Below are 17,941 nucleotides of genomic sequence, written 5' to 3'. Positions count from 1 at the left end.
AAAATTATTCCTGCACCTAAACTTGTGGATAGACCCTCTGAACATCTTAAACATGTTAAAGAGCATGGCTGAAGAGACAGATTAAGGAAGGCTCCCAATGCTTCCTTGCTGTGAATGTTTGGGGAACATGTCTTTGTCCAGTGGTTAATACCAATTGGTTTAATAAATGCTATTTCTAATTGCAACCATTTTTCTGGATGACATCATCTCTTTTGTAGCAGGAAACATGACACAGGTCCTGAGGAACAGGAGCAGCTCTAGGTATTTTGCTGCCCCAAGCATGGCAGGCAGGCTGCCTTCGGCGGCTTTTCTGCAGGAGGTCCCCGGTCCTGCGGATTCGGCGGCACGCCTGTGGGATGTCCGCCGAAGCCCAGGGACCAGTGGACCCTCCACAGGCATGCCGCCGAAGGCAACCTGCCTGCCATCCTCGCAGCAACCTGCAGGGAGCCCCCTGTGGCTTGCCGCCCCAGGCACGCACTTGGTGTGCTGGTGCCTGGAGCCACCCCTGCTGAGGAAGCTGGGCATGGAAATCAAGTACAATGCCATCAAGCACCATTAATACCCAATGGCTTACAGCTGGTGAAACAATGGGAGAGCTAAGAACAGTGACTAGTCACTCCCTAGTTCCAGGGGGCTCTTACTTAAGATAGGGCAGTCCTTTGGGGTATCGGGACTGATTCACAGAGAAACTCAAGGGATATCTGAAGAAGCTCTACTTCAGGGGATGGAAAGAGAAACAAGAATACAGATTTTTGTTGTCTTTAACCACTTTTCCCCCCTCTTATTTCTTGATTCTTAATAATCAATGCTTTGGGTTAAGAAGGGTGTTGTTTTCACTGAGTACCACTGGTCACAGACTCCCAAAGGGAAGAACTGTGGGTCCCCAAACTGTCTGAACATAGTGGATAAGCATGATGGATACACAGGGTTTGGTCAAAGAGTGGGAAGATTGCATGATTGCTTCCCAGAAGAGGTAAAGGCACAAGATCTGACACCAGAGGGGGTGCACTCAGAGAGACCAGGAAGGGGAAGGAATGCAGTCAGCAATGGAACTGTGGCACTCAGTTATACCCATACAGCCCCTTACACTTCCATGAAGTTAGTCAAATCCTTCAGTCATAGCATGATTAAAGTCAAAACTTTCAAAAGTGGCCAGTGGTTTTGGCTGCTTCAATTTCTGGACACCTTAAAGAAGCCCAGTGTTCAGAAAGTGATGAGCGCCCATGCTCTGAGAATCAGGGCCATTTAAGGCCTTCTACACTGGACATGCTAAATTTAAGGCACTTGAAATTGATAGACATTTTTGAAAATTGTAGCCTAAATGCTTCTCTTGACAAAAGCTAATTGAACAGGACATGCTGGGCTGTTCTATTACAGGTGCATCAGCATGGTGTCCTAGCTCCCAGCACAAGGAAGTCTTCTGAGTGTCTTCACCATGTCATTTAGGATCCCTTTCAGCTCCTCTGAGAAACCTTTGGTAACTAGGGGTTTAAAAATCAAAAAGATGCCCAGGAGTGTCTTGACAACAACCCATCTGAGCATAACCAAAAGAAGGGGAGGAGTGGATGACTTAGTGAAGCCCAGTAGGGTGCTTGTTGTGCCAGTCTGTTTCCCTGGGAGGTGCTCAGATAATATCATCAAGGGGACCGGTACAAATGGATAGATAGATGGATGGATAGAGAAAAAAATTATGAAATCAGTGTATGATGAAATGTAGCATGTAAACCAGCAGAGAGAGGTTTTCTCAACAGAAGCAAAACATTCTCATTGGGGAGACTAATCCAATTCAATTAATGGGGACTGTTTTCTCCAAATAGAGAGTGATTCTCTGTAATAATCCCTGCTAACTTGAGCAAACACATTAAATATGAGCAGGTTGTAGTACAAATGAGAGCATAAAGAGAAAATCAGCATCATGGCTGACAGATTCTTCACTGATGAAGAAGGCTGAAGGAGACAGCCAGGTCTGTTTGTTTTGTAGAACCATTAATTTTAACAAAAGACTGGGCTGGGGGAGTAACAAGGTGGGGAACATTGAACAGCTGGGAAGGTTAATTATGTACAAAACTCATTCAGCTCCAGGATAGAGTGTTTCATTCAATGCCAAGTCCTATTGGTATTTGCCTATAACTAAATCCTGGCGTAGTCCATCACCCTTTTGCTCACTCGACCATTTCAGTCTCTGTGTAGAACTCTGGGACCAAATTCAGCGCCACAATAAATGGGAGCCAGGATCATTGACGTGAATTAAAAAATGCACCAGTTACCAAAAGGCCAAATTTGCCACTGATATTTCCAAAAAACTAATCTATCTATCTATCTATCTATCTATCTATCTATCTATCCCCGTACACCCCATCTATCTATCTATCTATCTATCTATCTATCTATCTATCTATCTATCTATCTATGCAATAGTTTCTGTCAGTCTCAGCACCACAGAATCTGAACATTTCCTAAGAATGCACTTTCAAGGCTAAATGGAAGTAACAAATCCACAGGACAGAGGTAGACTTTAAGGAGGTTATGACCGAATCTGCAGAGGCACGGTCAGTAGGAGACATCACTCTTAGGGAAGAAAGACTGAAGGATTGAAAACCAACATAAAAATGACAGAGAAGAGAAGAAGCTAAATAGAGTGAGGGGGAGGGAAGGTGAAGGGGTGGTTTTCAGAGAATGGGAATTTATAGATAGATTCAATTCTTTGGACACCTATTGGCTAGTTTCTCCTATCTACCTTATCTATCTATCTATCTAGTCATATTCCCAACCCTTGGTCTGATATTTTAAAAGGATATGGCATTTTTGTAAATACTTATTTTTCCCCATTCTGAGTATTTTTTTCTTGAATGTATATTGCTAGAGCTAGTTTACCAGACACAGCATGGATGATGCTGTGAGACTGAAACAGGGCTGTATAGTAAATGAGGCCATTTGTAGAATCCCTATCTCACCTCCTCTCAAAGCTGGAAGGTGTGTAGTAGATAGTAGTAATATGTGCATAAGTATATTCAGAATATAAGCATGGGTATGATTAGGGTCATAGTTTAGAAGAGGAGAGTTTAACTTTCATGTCAATTGAACCTTTGCTCTCTGCTGCTTGAGCTACTATTTGTTGTGGTTTTGTTCTTTTTAAAAAATATATGTGTCTAGTGGGAGCCCATTGCCAGAACTGCAAAGGAGAATTGAAGTGCCACCACAGAATTCACACTGCTTGGATTTGGAACCCTCCATGAACTGAAGCTACTACCCTTTGTGACATTTTTATTTACCTACTGTAGCGGGGCAGTCACCCACTCCAGCCATGAAAGGGTTACAGACAGCTCTGGGAGAGGGCTGGGGCTGCCAAAGACGAATCTGATTGGGGAAGCAGCCACAGCTGGGGCCACACCCCAATCAAGCCACAGCTGGCCCTATAAAAGGCTATGGACCAGGCACACAGGGAGTCTCTCTCTGGCAGTAGAGAGAGATGGACCTGGCTGCTTGGGAGCAGAGCAAAGTACCTAGAGTACAGCATGGCTGGGGAAAGGCTAGAGGAGCTGATGAAAAGCCAGGAGGGACACTGGGGTTGCAGACATGCAGCCCAGGGTAGGACAAGGCAGCAGGTCCAAGACCCCTTTGCCAATGATGAGTGGTCTTTATAGACTGCATTCTGCCCCAGTGAGTGGGGGCTAGATGGTGACTGGTAGTAGCCACTGAGTCGAGGTGAGGGACAGAGGTTTGGGGGTTCCCTTGAGTGCGAAGACCCAGATTGAGGGTTGCTGCAGTGGACAGAACCCCTGGGTAAAGGGGAAAGTGGGACATCGACCAGCAGAGAGCGCTCCAGAGATGGAAAAGCTAATTCCCTGGACAACCAGCAGGAGGTACCGACCCAGTGAGTTGCTGCACTGCTACTCCTACATGATCACTGTCTCTGAAAACTTGCTCGTTGTCATCATTATATTGGATGATCGCAGCCTTCACACTTCTATGTACTTTTTCCTGGGCATCTTATTCTTCTTGGAGACCTGCTGCATCTCAACCATTGTCCCCAAGATGCTGAGAACCTTCCTTACAGAGCATGAAGTGATTTCATTTGTGGGCTGTATCACACAGTTTTATGTGTTTGGTTCCCTGGCTATTACTGAGTGTTTGCTCTTATCTGTCATGTCCTTTGACTGCTATTTAGCCATCTGCCGTCCACTAAATTATTAAGTAGTTATGAACTTCAGGGCTTGTCTTCAGTTTGCAGGTGGTTCTTGGGCTGCTCGGTTGGTGATCTCTGTGATAACCGTAGCTATGTTATTCAGGTGGCCTTTCTTCCTTTCCAGTGAGATAGACCATTTCTTCTGTGATTTAATGCCTCTGATAAAATTGTTGTACACGGATGCTCATAAGGTGGAGGTTCTGGCTTTCTCCATTGGGTGCCTTTGTGGTTGTAATCCCCTTTTTACTAACCCTGGTTTCCTACTGCAGGATAGTCTTGGCCATCTCTAGGATCCCTTCTACCACTGGGAAGAAAAAAGCCTTCTCCACCAGCTTCTTGCATCTCCTTGTCATCAGCATTTTCTATGGGACCATCATTATTATCTACTGCATCCCAACAGGAAATCAGTCACTGGGACTAAACAGAGTCTTCTCCGTGCTCTATGTTGTCTTGACTCCCACAGTCAACCCCCTATATACATCTGAGAAACCAGGAGGTCAGGGGTGCCCTGAGAAGAAGAGCAATGAAAATAATGACTTTCAGAAGTTAATGGTTATCCCTGATGTTGGATGATTAGCATGAATTGAATTTTTGTCCATTGCTGCCTATGTAGGCAGTTGCCAAGTTAAAAAACTGGGCCACATGTGGGACTGAGAGAGAACAGGTCCTCTATTTACTTAGTGCCTGTGGTTTGTCTCACCTTTCGGTTGTTTTGAAAATCTCAGGCATATTCACACTTTATTGGATGGTGTTAAAAATTAGTTGAAACTAAAGACTATTTTGATGAAATAATGTTTCTGATGTTTCTTGCATTTGTCAGCTTTTCTGGGGAGGGAATGTCCCAAAACCCACTGAGTATTTTGGTTGCCATAATTTCTGGGTTGCCAACTTGAGATGCCTTAAAGAAGCCTGAGTCTCAGAAAATGCTCAGTATCCAACCTTTGAAAATCAAAGACCATTGAAAGTGTCTCAAATTAAAAAATTTTTTGGCTTTTATTTCTCAAGAGACGTAGGCACCCAAATTCCATTGATGTTCAATGGGAGTTGGTCTTTCAGGGTCAGATTTTAAAGGTATTTAGGCATCTAGTAGAATTTTCCAAAGCATTTAGGCACCTAAAACTTAAAAATGTTAATGGGAACTAGGCACTTTTGTGCTTTGGCATTCCCAGCCTTAGAACATTAGCTACGTGTTGTTAGATTGTCGTAAATAGTCATTAAAGCAAAGTAAACACAATGTGGGAGATTTTCAGAGCCACAAAAAGCCGTTGAATATCCAAAGAAATTGAGACTTGGGCATCTTAATTGCCCTTCATATCTTTGAAAAATCTCAGCATATCTTGTTTTTAATAATCTTATCCATTTCTTTTGTCCGCTATCCTAGTTGTGTAATGTCTTTATATTCACCATTATGTCTATATTATCATTATAATACATTCATGAATTTTGCCTTTCCCCCTTTTACCTAAACATACCAAATATACCACAATATCAATACAGGTACTAGAAGCAGTAGGTGCTAATTGATTTTTCAGTTCGGCCACTGAACAAAAAATCCATCTGGGCTGACCTGAAATGACAGGGTTTTTTTTTTGTTTGTTTGTTTCCAAAATGAAAAATTGAAACAAAATATTTCATTTTGTTTCTTGTTTTGTCTTTTTTCCTCTTTCTGGTTTTTTTTGTTTCAGTTAAATCTAGCTAAATTCTAAAATGAAACATCATTGTGAAATGAAAACTTGAAATGCTTTAGAAAATCTTAAAACAAATTGTTTCAAAAATATTTTTTTTGCTGAAACTATTTTTTGAATTTGATGTGAAATTGTGAACATTTTTATATAACCCCAAATTGCATTTTTTGACAAATAAACTATTCACTGAAACAATTTTGCCCAGCTCTACCAAGGATAAGCAAGACCCTCCAAAGTTTTGAAGGCCTCACTTAGTAAAGAGATGCTCCTCAAATTCCTCATCCATCCATCCTTATTCAAATTTTCAACAGTTCTTTGGTCTAGGAAGCAACTGCCTGACCTTAAGCATGTGAATAGCTTTCTGTGCATAAGCCTTGTTTCAGGAGGGCACTAAAGCATATAATGGAGCTATCCTGTCTCCTAGGACTAGAAGGGACGCTGAAGGGTTATTGAGTCCAGCCCCCTGCCTTCACTAGCAAGACCAAGTACTGATTTTGCCCCAGATCGCTAAGTGGCCTGCTCAAGGATTGAGCTCATGATCGTGGGGTTAGCAGGCCACTGCTCAAACCACTGAGCTATCCCTCCCTCCATAGACTCTGCTCATGCGGGTAAGTCCAATTTGCTTCAACACACCAGGAATATCTCATTTCCATGAATGCTCCCATTGTGTTAATGAATAGTCTCATTAACATTACTCATGTGTTCAGTTTTTGCAGGATGAGAGTGTTGGCACATGAAGGCCTAAAGTCAAAGTATTACTTATCGCTCTGCTATGCAGAAGTAAGATTCCCATTTAGCTTTGTGAGTAATGTTAAGTAAAAAAGCAATGGAAATTTACTAGAGTTAGCAGATACTTCTTTTACTTTAGAAACTATCTATCACGTGCATCACCATCTATTTTTGAAAACGCTGTCTGCTGTACTAAGCTATAACTAAAACCACAAGAAAGGATACACAGCATTAAGATGGTTGAGGGAAAGCATAATTCAATGTGCAGGTGTATCAAAAACTTGCTTTTGGTTGTGCTGAAGTTTCATTATAAGTAGGTTAAAATTGTTTTAATAGAAATGTGGACGCAACTGTATACACAACCCTGAACAACGGGTGACATTTAGTGATGATTGGTTAATATTAAGCTGTGCAAGCTACCTGCAAATTATAAGATGGGACAAACAATGGAGAAAGTGTTCATATAAACCCTCAGAGTCATAGCTAACTTTGAGATAGGGTGAGCTGCTGACTGGACCACAGAATGCCGTCTTTTCTCTTTGTGTTGTTTGATGTTAGATGCCTAGTCTTTGATTAATAACTTTAATCTGAATTTGACTGTTTGTCTGGTCCATGAATAATCTAAAAGAACCAATTAGTCACCAGGGCCTACCTTAAGAGGATGAGAATTACCAGGAGAAAATAAATTCTAAGTCACGTGTATAGATCTGGCTGCAACCAAGTGAACAACCAACAAAACATGACATTTTTTTCAACTTCCAATACTGCAGGGTTTGAAATGAGCTACTAATGAAGGCTAGGACCTCTTCTTTACCAGTTCAGTTATTATTTCTCATATCACTAGAGCAGCAACCATAGCTCCAATACTGGTCCAAGGTACAGGGCACCATTTAAATACACCTATGCTGAAGGTGGAATTTTCAAGGCAGTCTATGTGTTTTGGGTGCACAAACTCCATTAACGTTAGATTTTTCTTGAGGTTATGCTGATGTCACCTTATAATGTTTTCAGGATGAGATTTCCAGAACTGCCTATATGTAGTGAGAATTGGGCTCTACAGACCCCAAAGTAGCACTGACAATCTCAACCCTAGTCCCTCTTGTTAGTTTAATCTTTGTGATGCTTTTCTTTGTAGCATTTTCTCATCAGCAGTTACACACGACATGCTTGAATGCAAGTTAATACTAGAGCGTTCCATGCTTTATTGCTTATTTTGGCCAGGTTCTCCTTATCCAGCAGGGGCTGCTTACATCCCTCCATCCCCCCAAGAGCTCCCTGGGGGGCCACTCTCCCATCATCCTCTATTTCAGGGACTCCTTGAATCTCCAACCTTCTAACTCCTGGCAAGGCTCTTTATGCTCCCCATTCCCTCTTTCAACCATACCAGGGGCCCCATTCTCCCCCCTCCATGATGAGGGCTCTGTATGCAGTCCTCTCAATTGACATCCTCACATTATAATTTCTTTTACTTCTGCCTGGGAGATAAGTCATTCTGGGTGTCAACATGTTAAACTCTATTAGGAAGATGGACATAGTTGAAATAGGAGTATTGTTATGCTAGTAGGTGTTAAGGACTACCATAGGCAATTGCAGAGGGGGCTGAAGCTGAAGCATATGCTAATCAAGTGGAAGGGACTCTGAAAAATAAATCCATGGTAAGCCCACATCATGAATACTGTGTGCAGATGTGGTTGCCCCATCTCAAAAAAGATTTATTGGAATTGGAAAAGGTTCAGAAAAAGGCAACAAAAATTATTAGGGCTATGGAATGGCTGTTGTATGAGGAGCAATTAATAAGACTGGCAATGTTCAGCTTGGAAAAGACATGCCCAAGGGGGATATGATAGAAGTCTATAAAATCATGACTGGTGTGCAGAAAGTAAATAAGGAAGTGTTATTTACTCCTTCTCATAACACAAGAACTAGGGGGTCATCAAATGAAATTAATAGATTTCCAAAACCACCTGACATCCCAGGAAATGGTTCCTTTCTTGAGGTGTCTGGCTTAGTTGTATATTTTCAGTTCCACGGCAGTTACTGAATGTTGCCTCTTAACAATCATGTCCTATGACCGGTATTTAGTCATCTGCCATCCTCTGCGCTATGCAGCTGTTATGAACATTAAGGTTTGCCTTCAGTTAGTAGTTGGGTCTTGGGTAACTGGGTTTTTGACTCCTCTGATAACACTAGTGTGGACATTCTGGTTACCTTTCTGTGCAGCCAATGAAAATGACCGTTTCTTCTGTGATTTTGTTCGTCTCCTAAAACTGTCATATACAGACACTCACTAACTCTGGCTTCTTATTACAAGATCATATTGACCATCTGGAAGATCTCTTCCACCACAGGGAAACAAAAAGCCTTCTCCACTTGCTCCTCACATCTCATAGTCATTAACATTTTCTATGGGACTGTCATTATGGTCTATGGGACTCCAGTAGGAAGCCAGTTACCAGAATTAAACAAAATGTTTTTCCTGATCTATACAGTGGTTTCTCCCATGTTCAACCCCATCATCTACAGCCTGAGAAACGAGAAGGTCAAAGAGGCCTTGAGAAGGGTTACAAGGAAAGCTATGTTTCATAAAGAAGGTGAATGTCTAATACAGTGGCCGGATGGACTGAAATGAGGGAAGAATGAATGCCTTGAGTGTTTTGAAGGTTGTAATGTCTCTGTTCTCTGAGGACACTCTATCTCTCTGTGGTTTGCAAACAGCTTAGCCAAATGATTAAGAAACTTTACTAGTATGGGCACAAAACTTTCCTATGAAGACAGGGCTTAATGCAAGCCACATGGAAATCAATGACAGCTTTGCAAAAGATTTTGATTGCACATATAGTGCAAAGGTGAAAATATGAATATAAAAGTTAATATTTTACTTACAAAAAATAATAATAATAATAATCTTCCAAGGGCCTCAAAACACATTGCAAATATTAAACAACTTATCCTCAGATTTTTAAAGGTCTTTAGGTGTTGCTGCACTCAGTGTTGCAACATTTAACTGATTTAGGAGCAAAAAATCTCATTTTCAAAAGGCCATTTGGAGTCAACATCCCATAAATTGTCAATGGCATTTTGGCTCCTAAATACCAAAATCATTTCTGAAAATGTGATTTAAGCTCCAAAATGAGTTAGACATTGCAATGCTGAGTGCAGCTCCCCATAAATAACTTCAAAAATCTGAGCCTCAGTTTTGCAACTTACACTGTGAGGCACAGAAGTATTAATTAATTATTATAATGATTGCTGTTGTTGTACTGTGTTGGAATCCCCATCATGGACCAGGACCCCACTGTGCAAGGCATTGTATAAATAATTGGTATGACACATCTGACGGTTTCCTAGAATATCTTTGTGAGATCTTTCTGTGTTATGTTTATGTATCATTGTGGACCAAAGACTGTCTGTAATTCCACAGGGGAGGGTGACTACATCCCCCAGGAACTAAGAAGAGTGGGGAGTGATTAGGCAAATTCACTTAGGTTGCAACACTTCCAGAGAGATACCACCATCTGGAGATGCTCACATAGAATAAATTCTCCTGAGGCCAACAGACAAAGGAAGGACTTTTGGATAAATAGCCTGAATTTAAACTGACTCACGGCCTGTTCTTCAGGGAGGTGTAGCTTTAGAGCTTCATCGCAATGGCATTTTCCATCAACTGGTTCTCCTTAACTTTAACCCTACCACTCTCCATGAGATACAAATTGAATTATGCTGCATGCACATCCTGGAAATGTCTTTGGATACCAATCCTTAAATGGTCTCCAAGGCAAACAGAAGGGCTCTGCCTTTATTCAGACATCTGACTTTTGGACATAATTGAAAAGACACCTCTTTGATCCATAGGTTCTCGAGTTCATTTTGTTGCCTTTTTCAAATGGATAAACACTTTATTGTTCTCTGTTATTTGAACAAATATGTTTCATGAGTCTCACAATTAATGGTAACAACAATTCTGGAAGGGATAGAAAACCTCATGTCTCAGGGTTTAAGCCAATCTCAAACTAGAGAGAGCCAGAAGGCAGATTATCCCACACCTCCTCAAGGCAGAATGCTCACAACTTCCTCTGAAATGTCTTGTGCTGGCACTGGTCAAAGACAGGATACTGGACTATCTTGACCTGGGGTGTTATCCAGCCCTGTAATCCCGATGTTCGTAATACAAATCATTTAGCATGTTTTTTCTCTCACTCACAGCAGCATAAATCAGGGCTAGCTCCTCACACATCCAATAAATGGCTAGTCATGACAGAGTGAAAGAATGGGGGAGGAGAGGTAAATTTTTTCAAAAGGTGGGTGCTTCCTCAGTTTCTCTGGTTGAATCTGTTCTACTCTGGCTAAATAATGAAAGGCTGACTGTGCCAGAGAGAAAGAGAGCAAAAATAAGAACATAAAAATACAAGAATGGCCTACTAGGTCAGACCAATTCTGTTGTGTGAAAAAGTACTTCCTTATGTTTGTTTTAAATTTGCTACCTATAAATTTTGGGAGGCTGGCAGATAATCCCTAAGGATTCGTGATAGTGTCCATAATTCCTAGATGTTTTGGGGGGGGGGGGTAGCACAAATGATTATTTGCTTGAAATTCATACTTGTTAATGATTTGAAGAGAATTGGTAGGGGAAGTAGAAGTGGGTGGGAACCTGGACGGCGGTGGTAATGAGATGGTTGAGTTCAGGATCCTGACAAAAGGAAGAAAGGAGAGTGGCAAAATATGAATTCTTGACTTCAAAAAAGCAGACTTTGACTCCTTTAGGGAGCTGATGGGCAGGATCCCCTGGGAGGCTAACATGAGGGGCAAAGGAGTTCAGGAGAGCTGGCTGTATTTTAAAGAAGCCTTATTGAGAGCACAGGAACAAACCATCCTGATGTGCAGAAAGAATAGCAAATATGGCAGGCGACCAGCTTGGCTTAACAGAGAAATCTTCGGTGAGATTAAACACAAAAAGGAAGCTTACAAAAAGTGGGAACTTGAACAGATGAATAGGGAGGTGTATGAAAATATTGCTTGAGCATGCAGGGCTGTAATTTGGAAGGACAAAGCACAATTGGAGTTGTAGCTAACAAGGGATGTATAGGGTAACAAGAAGGGTTTCTACAGGTATATTAGCAACAAGAAGGTCAGGGAAAGTGTGGGGCCCTCACTGAATGGAGGAAGCAACCTAGGGACAGATTATGCAGAAAAAGCTGAAGTACTCAATGCTTTTTTTTGCTTCAGTCTTCACAGAGAAGTTCAGCTCCCACAGTGCTGCACTGGGCAACAAAGTATGGGGAGGAGGTGAGCAGCCCTCAGTGGAGAAAGAACTGGTTAAGGCCTATTTAGAAAAGCCAGACATGCGCAAATCCATAGGTCTGGATTTAATCTGAGAAAGTAGGCTGATGTGATTGCAGAGCCATTGGCCATTATATTTGAAATCTTGTGGTGGTCAGGAGAAGTCCCGGACACCTGGAAAAAGGCTAATGTAGTGCCCATCTTTAAAAAAGAGAAGAAGGAGAATATGGGGAACTACAGAGCAGTCAGGGTATGGCTACACTTACATTTGTACAGCGCTGGGAGTTACAGCTGTCTTCGTACAGCTGTGTAGGGAAAGCGCTGCAGTGTGGCCACACTAACAGCTATCAGCGCTGCCGTGTGGCCACATTTGCAGCATTTGCAGTGCTGTTGGGAGTGATGCATTGTGGGCAGCTATCCCACAGAGCACCTCGTCCCATTTTGGCACTGTGGGTTGTGGGAAGGGGATGAAAGGGTGCGGGTCATTCCGCTTCCTGTCCCAACTCCCCGTGGTGCATCGCTACACATCCCAGCAGTTTGGCACCATTGTGAGTCTGCAGAGCGATTTGTGTTAGAAATGGAGCCCGAGCTGCTAAGGACTTTGTTGATGAATGTCACCAGCACATCACGTTTGGCTGTTGAGCTATTCCTTCAGCTCCAAAGTGACAGTGAGGAGTCCGACGATGATATCAATTCGCCTGATGTGCGTGACAATAAATTGCTTGTGGCAGTAACGGACATGCTCAGCACAGTGGAACGCTGCCTTTGGGCTTGGGAAACAAGCACTGAACTGGTGGGATCACATTGTCCTGCAAGTCTGGGATGATGAGCAGTAGCTGCAGAACTTTCGAATGAGAAAAGCCACTTTCATGGGACTGTGTGCTGAGCTTGCCCCAACCCTGCAGCGCAAGGACAGGAGATTGAGAGCTGCCCTGTCAGTGGAGAAGCGGGTGACTACTGCAGTCTGGAAGATGGCAACTCCAGACAGCTACTGATAGGGAAAATAAAATCCCCTCCACAACAAGGGCTTTTCTGTTGCCCCCAAAGTAGAGACTTTTCAGTTGTCAGGATTTTGCAGGCCAGGCCCTTGGCTGTACTAACCCTAACTTCCCTAAAACTTGTTTACACAGAGATACTGTCTGGAAAAGTACTAGCTGGGGACAAGGAGGGGGACCCTGGGGGAGCCATTGCAGCTTTGTGGGTTATATTGTAGCAATAAGTTGCTTGCTTAAAGTAACTGCAAGTTGGGTCACAGAACATTTAGGCCCACATGACCACCTAACAAGGGAAACAGGATGGTTATGACAGAGTGCTACTGAATTTGCAATAGCTGAACCATATAAGGAAATTATCAATTGTGTGTTGCTATGGCTTGCAGAATTAGCAATGTAGGTGCCAAATAAGGATGTATTGGATGTATTGCTGAGTGATGCTTTGCGGTTTTAAGCTTTAAAAGCTTAGTAAAATTTGTAATATGCAGAGCAGCCTACCCTTTGCATAGGGAACTTCTGGCTCTCCCTGTGTGCACACTTGTAATCAATAAAAGAGCCTCGGGCTGTCTGATCTAAATTAAAGGGTGTGGCCGATTTTCCACAACAGCTACCGATCGGTCGTGAACCAGTTTGGAGTGGGAAAGTTGACCGTTGTAATAGTGTTGATGCAAGTTTGCAGGGCCATTAATCGAGCCCTGCTAAGAAGAAACGTGACTCTGGGGAACGTGCAGGACATTCTGGATGGCTTTGCACAAATGGGTTTCCCTAACTGTGGAGGGGTGATAGATGGGATGCATATTCCTATTCTGGCACCACCCCACCTGGCATCCGAGTATGTTAATCAGAAGGGGTATTTCTCTGTGGTTCTCCAAGTGCTTGTGGATCACTGTGGGCGTTTCACTGACATTTACACAGGATGGCCTGGGAAGATGCATGATGCACGCATCTTTCGGAACAATGCCCTATTCAGGAAGCTGCAGGCCGGGACTTTTTTCCCAGACCGCAAGATCACAGTAGGGGACGTTGAAATGCCTATTGTGATCCTTGGAGACCTCGCTTACCCGTTAATGCCATGGCTCATGAAGCCATATACAGGGAAGCTTGACAGGAGCAAGGACCGGTTAAACTACAGGCTGAGCCGGTGCAGAATGACTGTGGAGTGTGCTTTTGGCAGTTTAAAAGGGCACTGGAGATGTCTTTATGGGAAGCTAGACTTGGGGGAAAGCAGCATCTCCGCGGTTATATCTGTGTGCTGTACCCTTCATAATATTTGTGAAGGGAAGGGTGAAACATTCAGTGAGGAATGGACCTCCGAGGTTCAATGCCTGGAGGCTGACTTTGCACAGCCAGAGAGCAGGGCTACTAGAGAGGCCCAGCACAGGACTTCAAGGATTAGGGATGCCTTAAGGGAGAAATTTGAGGCTGAAAGTCAACAGTGATGTTTGGTGCCTTGCACGGGAGTGAAGTGCAGTGGTTACAATGATTTGCAGTGCCTGTTTTTCCCTTGGTGTACAGTATTTTTCACTTTCTGCAATAATAAAAAATGTTTTAAAAGCCAAGAAATCATTTATTTAAAATACAGTACATAAAAGGGCAGGGGGGTAGGGTGCTGAACTGTACATTCAGAGGTTTGAATATGTCCTGCCTGGATTGCTGTGCAATGCCTGCTGCACTTCAGGATTAATATGCTGCATGGTGATGGGGGTTGAGTGCATAGGGTAAGGGTCGTAGTTCTTAGGGCTGATAGGTGAACGTACAGGTGTTGGGGGCAGCTGGTGGTGGTAAGAACCAGGATGCTGGAGAAGGGGGTTTTGAGCAAACACTGGGGCACAAGGGAGAGAGCTTTGAGGGGTGGGGGTTAGCACGGTAGTGATCGGCCTGCATGGCTACGAGTGACTGCATATAGTCCGTTTGGCGCGCCAGGAGGCTTATCAGCTGCTTTGTGCTTTTCTTGGTAGCCAATTCCTTTCTCCTGCTTTGTGTTTCCCTCCACTGATACATTTTCTCTCTCCAGTCCTGCAGCCTCTTATTCTCTCTGGCATACTGATTCATAACTGCTTTCACCAAATCTTCTTTGCTTTTCCTTGGTTTATGCCTCAAGTTCTGTAGTCTTTCAGCAGGCTGTGATAGGGCCGGAGGATTCAAGGACACTTAAAAAAAACGAAAATAGAAACATTTAATACAGAGGCTGCATTGTTTATAATCACAGTGAAGGAGTTTGTAGACTATTTGTAGCATCATTTACACATAGCAAACATAGCACAGAGAGGCCACAGCAGCGAAGACATGGTGAGTAATGGGGTGAGTGTTTCTGCCGCGACTCACCTGGGAAGGGGAGCTGCTTGAGTCAGGGCTCACTGGGGTTTCTGTGCATTGGGAAAAGCAGAGAGCAGCTAGGAGGGACCTGCACTGAACACAATCTCTACATTTTCCACAGGATTTTCTACTGCCAGATATATCGCTGCTGCAGGTTACCTGGGAAGAGCGGGAGGGTCTTCTACAGCAATGTGGATTCCGCCCTGGTCCCTATGCAGCTTGCCTGTGTGCAGCAAAGGTCCCCCCACCCCTCACGGCACAGTGGCACGGATGCATTAGCCTGACTGGGACAAGGACCACGGTGGCTCTCCCTATAAACTTGAGCAAGCGCATTGCCCACACTCTGGCTGAAACTTTTGAAGAGATTACCGAGGCCGATTACCAAGACGTGATAGACCACATCAATGGGCTATTCCACATCTAGGCATGCATGCATGCAGCCATAACGCCCCCTTCCTCTCCCAAAACATTTCCATCCTTAAAATAAAAGCTGCTTACCGGGAACCCGCTCCTCTGCTTCTTCTTCACCAACAAGTTCCAGCTGCTGTGACTGGCTAGCTTCCTCCTGGCTTGAGAAGAGCTCCTGGCTGCATGCCTCCTGGGACTCTGGGGTGTCTCCCTCCACCCCAGTAGCCTCACTCTCGGTTTCCTCTACACCCTCCCCCTCTTCTTCCTGCTCTGAACTCTCCATCGTGGTCCTCGGATTGGCAGTGGGGTCACACCCAAGTATGGCATCCAGCTCCTTGTAAAAACGGCAGGTAGTGGGGGCAGTTCCTGAGCGGCAGTTTCCCTCATGGGCTTTGCAATAGGTACTCCGCAGCTCCTTTACTTTAACCCTGCACTGCAACACGTCCCATTCATGGCCCCTTTGCAGCATGGACTTTGATATCTGCCCATAGGTATCATAATTTCTACGGCTGGAGCGCAGCTGTGACTGCACAGCTTCCTCACCCCAAACACTGATGAGGTCCTGCAGCTCGCAAGTGTTCCATGCTGGGGCTCGTTTGGGGCATGGAGGCATGGTCACTGATTGATTGATTGCACTCCACACCTGGCTGCGCAAACAGGAAGGGGATTTTTAAAATTCCCGGGGCATTTAAAGGGCGGGTCACCTGAGCCCAGGGCAGTGGAGTGTGAAACGATGAGCAGAGTGGCTGAAAAGGTATGCTGGGATACCTCCTAATACCCTGGAGGCCAATAACAGCTCTTTTGGTGGCCACACTTGATGACCAGCGCTGCATCACCAGTGCTGGAATCGCTACACCCCAAGTAGACCAGGTGTACAGCCAGCTCTGCAGCCAGGGAGTTGCAGCACTGGCTGTGCTTTGCAAGTGTGGACACAGAGTGAGTTGCAGAGCTGTAACCCCATCACCAGTGCTGCAACTCTCCAGTGTAGCCAAGCCCTCAGTCTCACCTCAGTCCCTGGAAAAATCATGCAGCAGGTCCTTAAGGAATCCATTTTGAAGCACTTGAAGGTGCTTCAAAGGTGATTAGGAACAGTCAACATGGATTCACCAAGAGCAAGTCATACCTGACCAACCTGATTGCCTTTTATGATGAGATAACTAGCTATGTGGACATGGGAAAAGTGGTGGATGTGATATACCTTCACTTTAGCAAGGTTTTTTATATGGTCTCCAACAGTATTCTTGCCAGAAAGTTAAAAAAGTATGGATTGGATGAATGGACTATAAGGTGGATAGAAATCTGGCTGTATCATCAGGGTCAACGAGTAGTGATCAATAGCTCAATGTCTAGCTGGCAGCCAGTATCAATTGGAGTGCCTCAGGGGTTGGTCCTAGGACCAATTTTGTTTAACATCTTCATTAATGATCTGGATGATGGAATTTTCTCTGATGATACTAAGCTGGGGAGGGGAGGAGGTAGATATGCTGAAGGGTAAGGATAGGGTCCAGAGTGACCTAGACAAATTGGAGGACTGATCCAAAAGAAATCTGATGAGGTTCAACAATGAAAAGTTCAGAGTTCTGCACTTAGGACAGAAGAATCCCATGCACTGGTAGAGGCTGGGGACTAAGTGGCTAAGCGGCAGTTATGTAGAAAAGAAACTGGAGATTACAGTGGATGAGAAATTGGATATGAGTCAACAGTGTACCCCCGTTGCCAAAAAGGATAACAACACATTGAGTTGCATTAGTAGGAGCATTGCCAGCAGATCAAGAGAAGTGATTAGTCCCCTCCATTTGGCACTGGTGAGGCCACATCTGGAGTACTGCATTCAGTCTTGGGCCACCACAACTACAGAAAGGATGTGCAAAAACTGAAGAGAGTCCAGTGAGAGGGCAACAAAAAATGATTAGTGGGCTGAGGCACATGACTTACCAGGAGAGGCTGTGAGAACTGGGCTTATTTAGTCTCTTTGGGACAGACATAAGACAGTGCTCTGCAATATGGTGGGAAAACAAGAAACTGCTAATAACGATGTGTGTTGTTGAATAAGTGATTGATGACATTTCTGAAGTAATGAGGAAAAAATATAAAGGGTTGATGTGAATGTGATGTATGTATATTTTCTTTTCCTAGCACGCAGTGAAACACATACTTATCTTATCCAAAGACTTGCCTACCCTTGGAAAAGCCCCCAGGCAGACTAAGCTTCCTGAAGAACCCTCCAAACTCTGGAGGTCTGGGAGAGCACTTCCTCCACCCAAACCTTCTCATCAATCTAGCCTTTCCTTTATTCAGGGAGAGTGTCTCTTTAAATCTATTTAAGTCTTTTGATCTTCCGCTCTTCA

At 43.9% G+C, this 17,941-nt stretch overlaps 1 protein-coding gene across 1 annotated transcript; it reads right to left on the bottom strand.

Annotated features, from left to right (window-relative positions):
• Positions 1-14,453: 14,453 nt before the first annotated feature.
• On the bottom strand, positions 14,454-16,405 carry LOC127031211 (zinc finger and SCAN domain-containing protein 29-like). The gene is made up of 2 exons (XM_050917977.1): positions 15,684-16,405; positions 14,454-15,019 (listed from the first exon to the last, which is right to left on the bottom strand). Exons 1-2 carry the CDS (start codon positions 16,204-16,206, stop codon positions 14,604-14,606), a joined length of 939 nt encoding a protein of 312 aa, XP_050773934.1. The 5' UTR covers positions 16,207-16,405; the 3' UTR covers positions 14,454-14,603.
• Between the last annotated feature and the right edge of the window lie 1,536 nt (positions 16,406-17,941).

This window comes from Gopherus flavomarginatus, chromosome 11 (assembly GCF_025201925.1).
Source record: "Gopherus flavomarginatus isolate rGopFla2 chromosome 11, rGopFla2.mat.asm, whole genome shotgun sequence".
NCBI classification, from domain to species: domain Eukaryota; kingdom Metazoa; phylum Chordata; order Testudines; family Testudinidae; genus Gopherus; species Gopherus flavomarginatus.
This window is presented reverse-complemented; position numbering and strand designations above follow the sequence as displayed.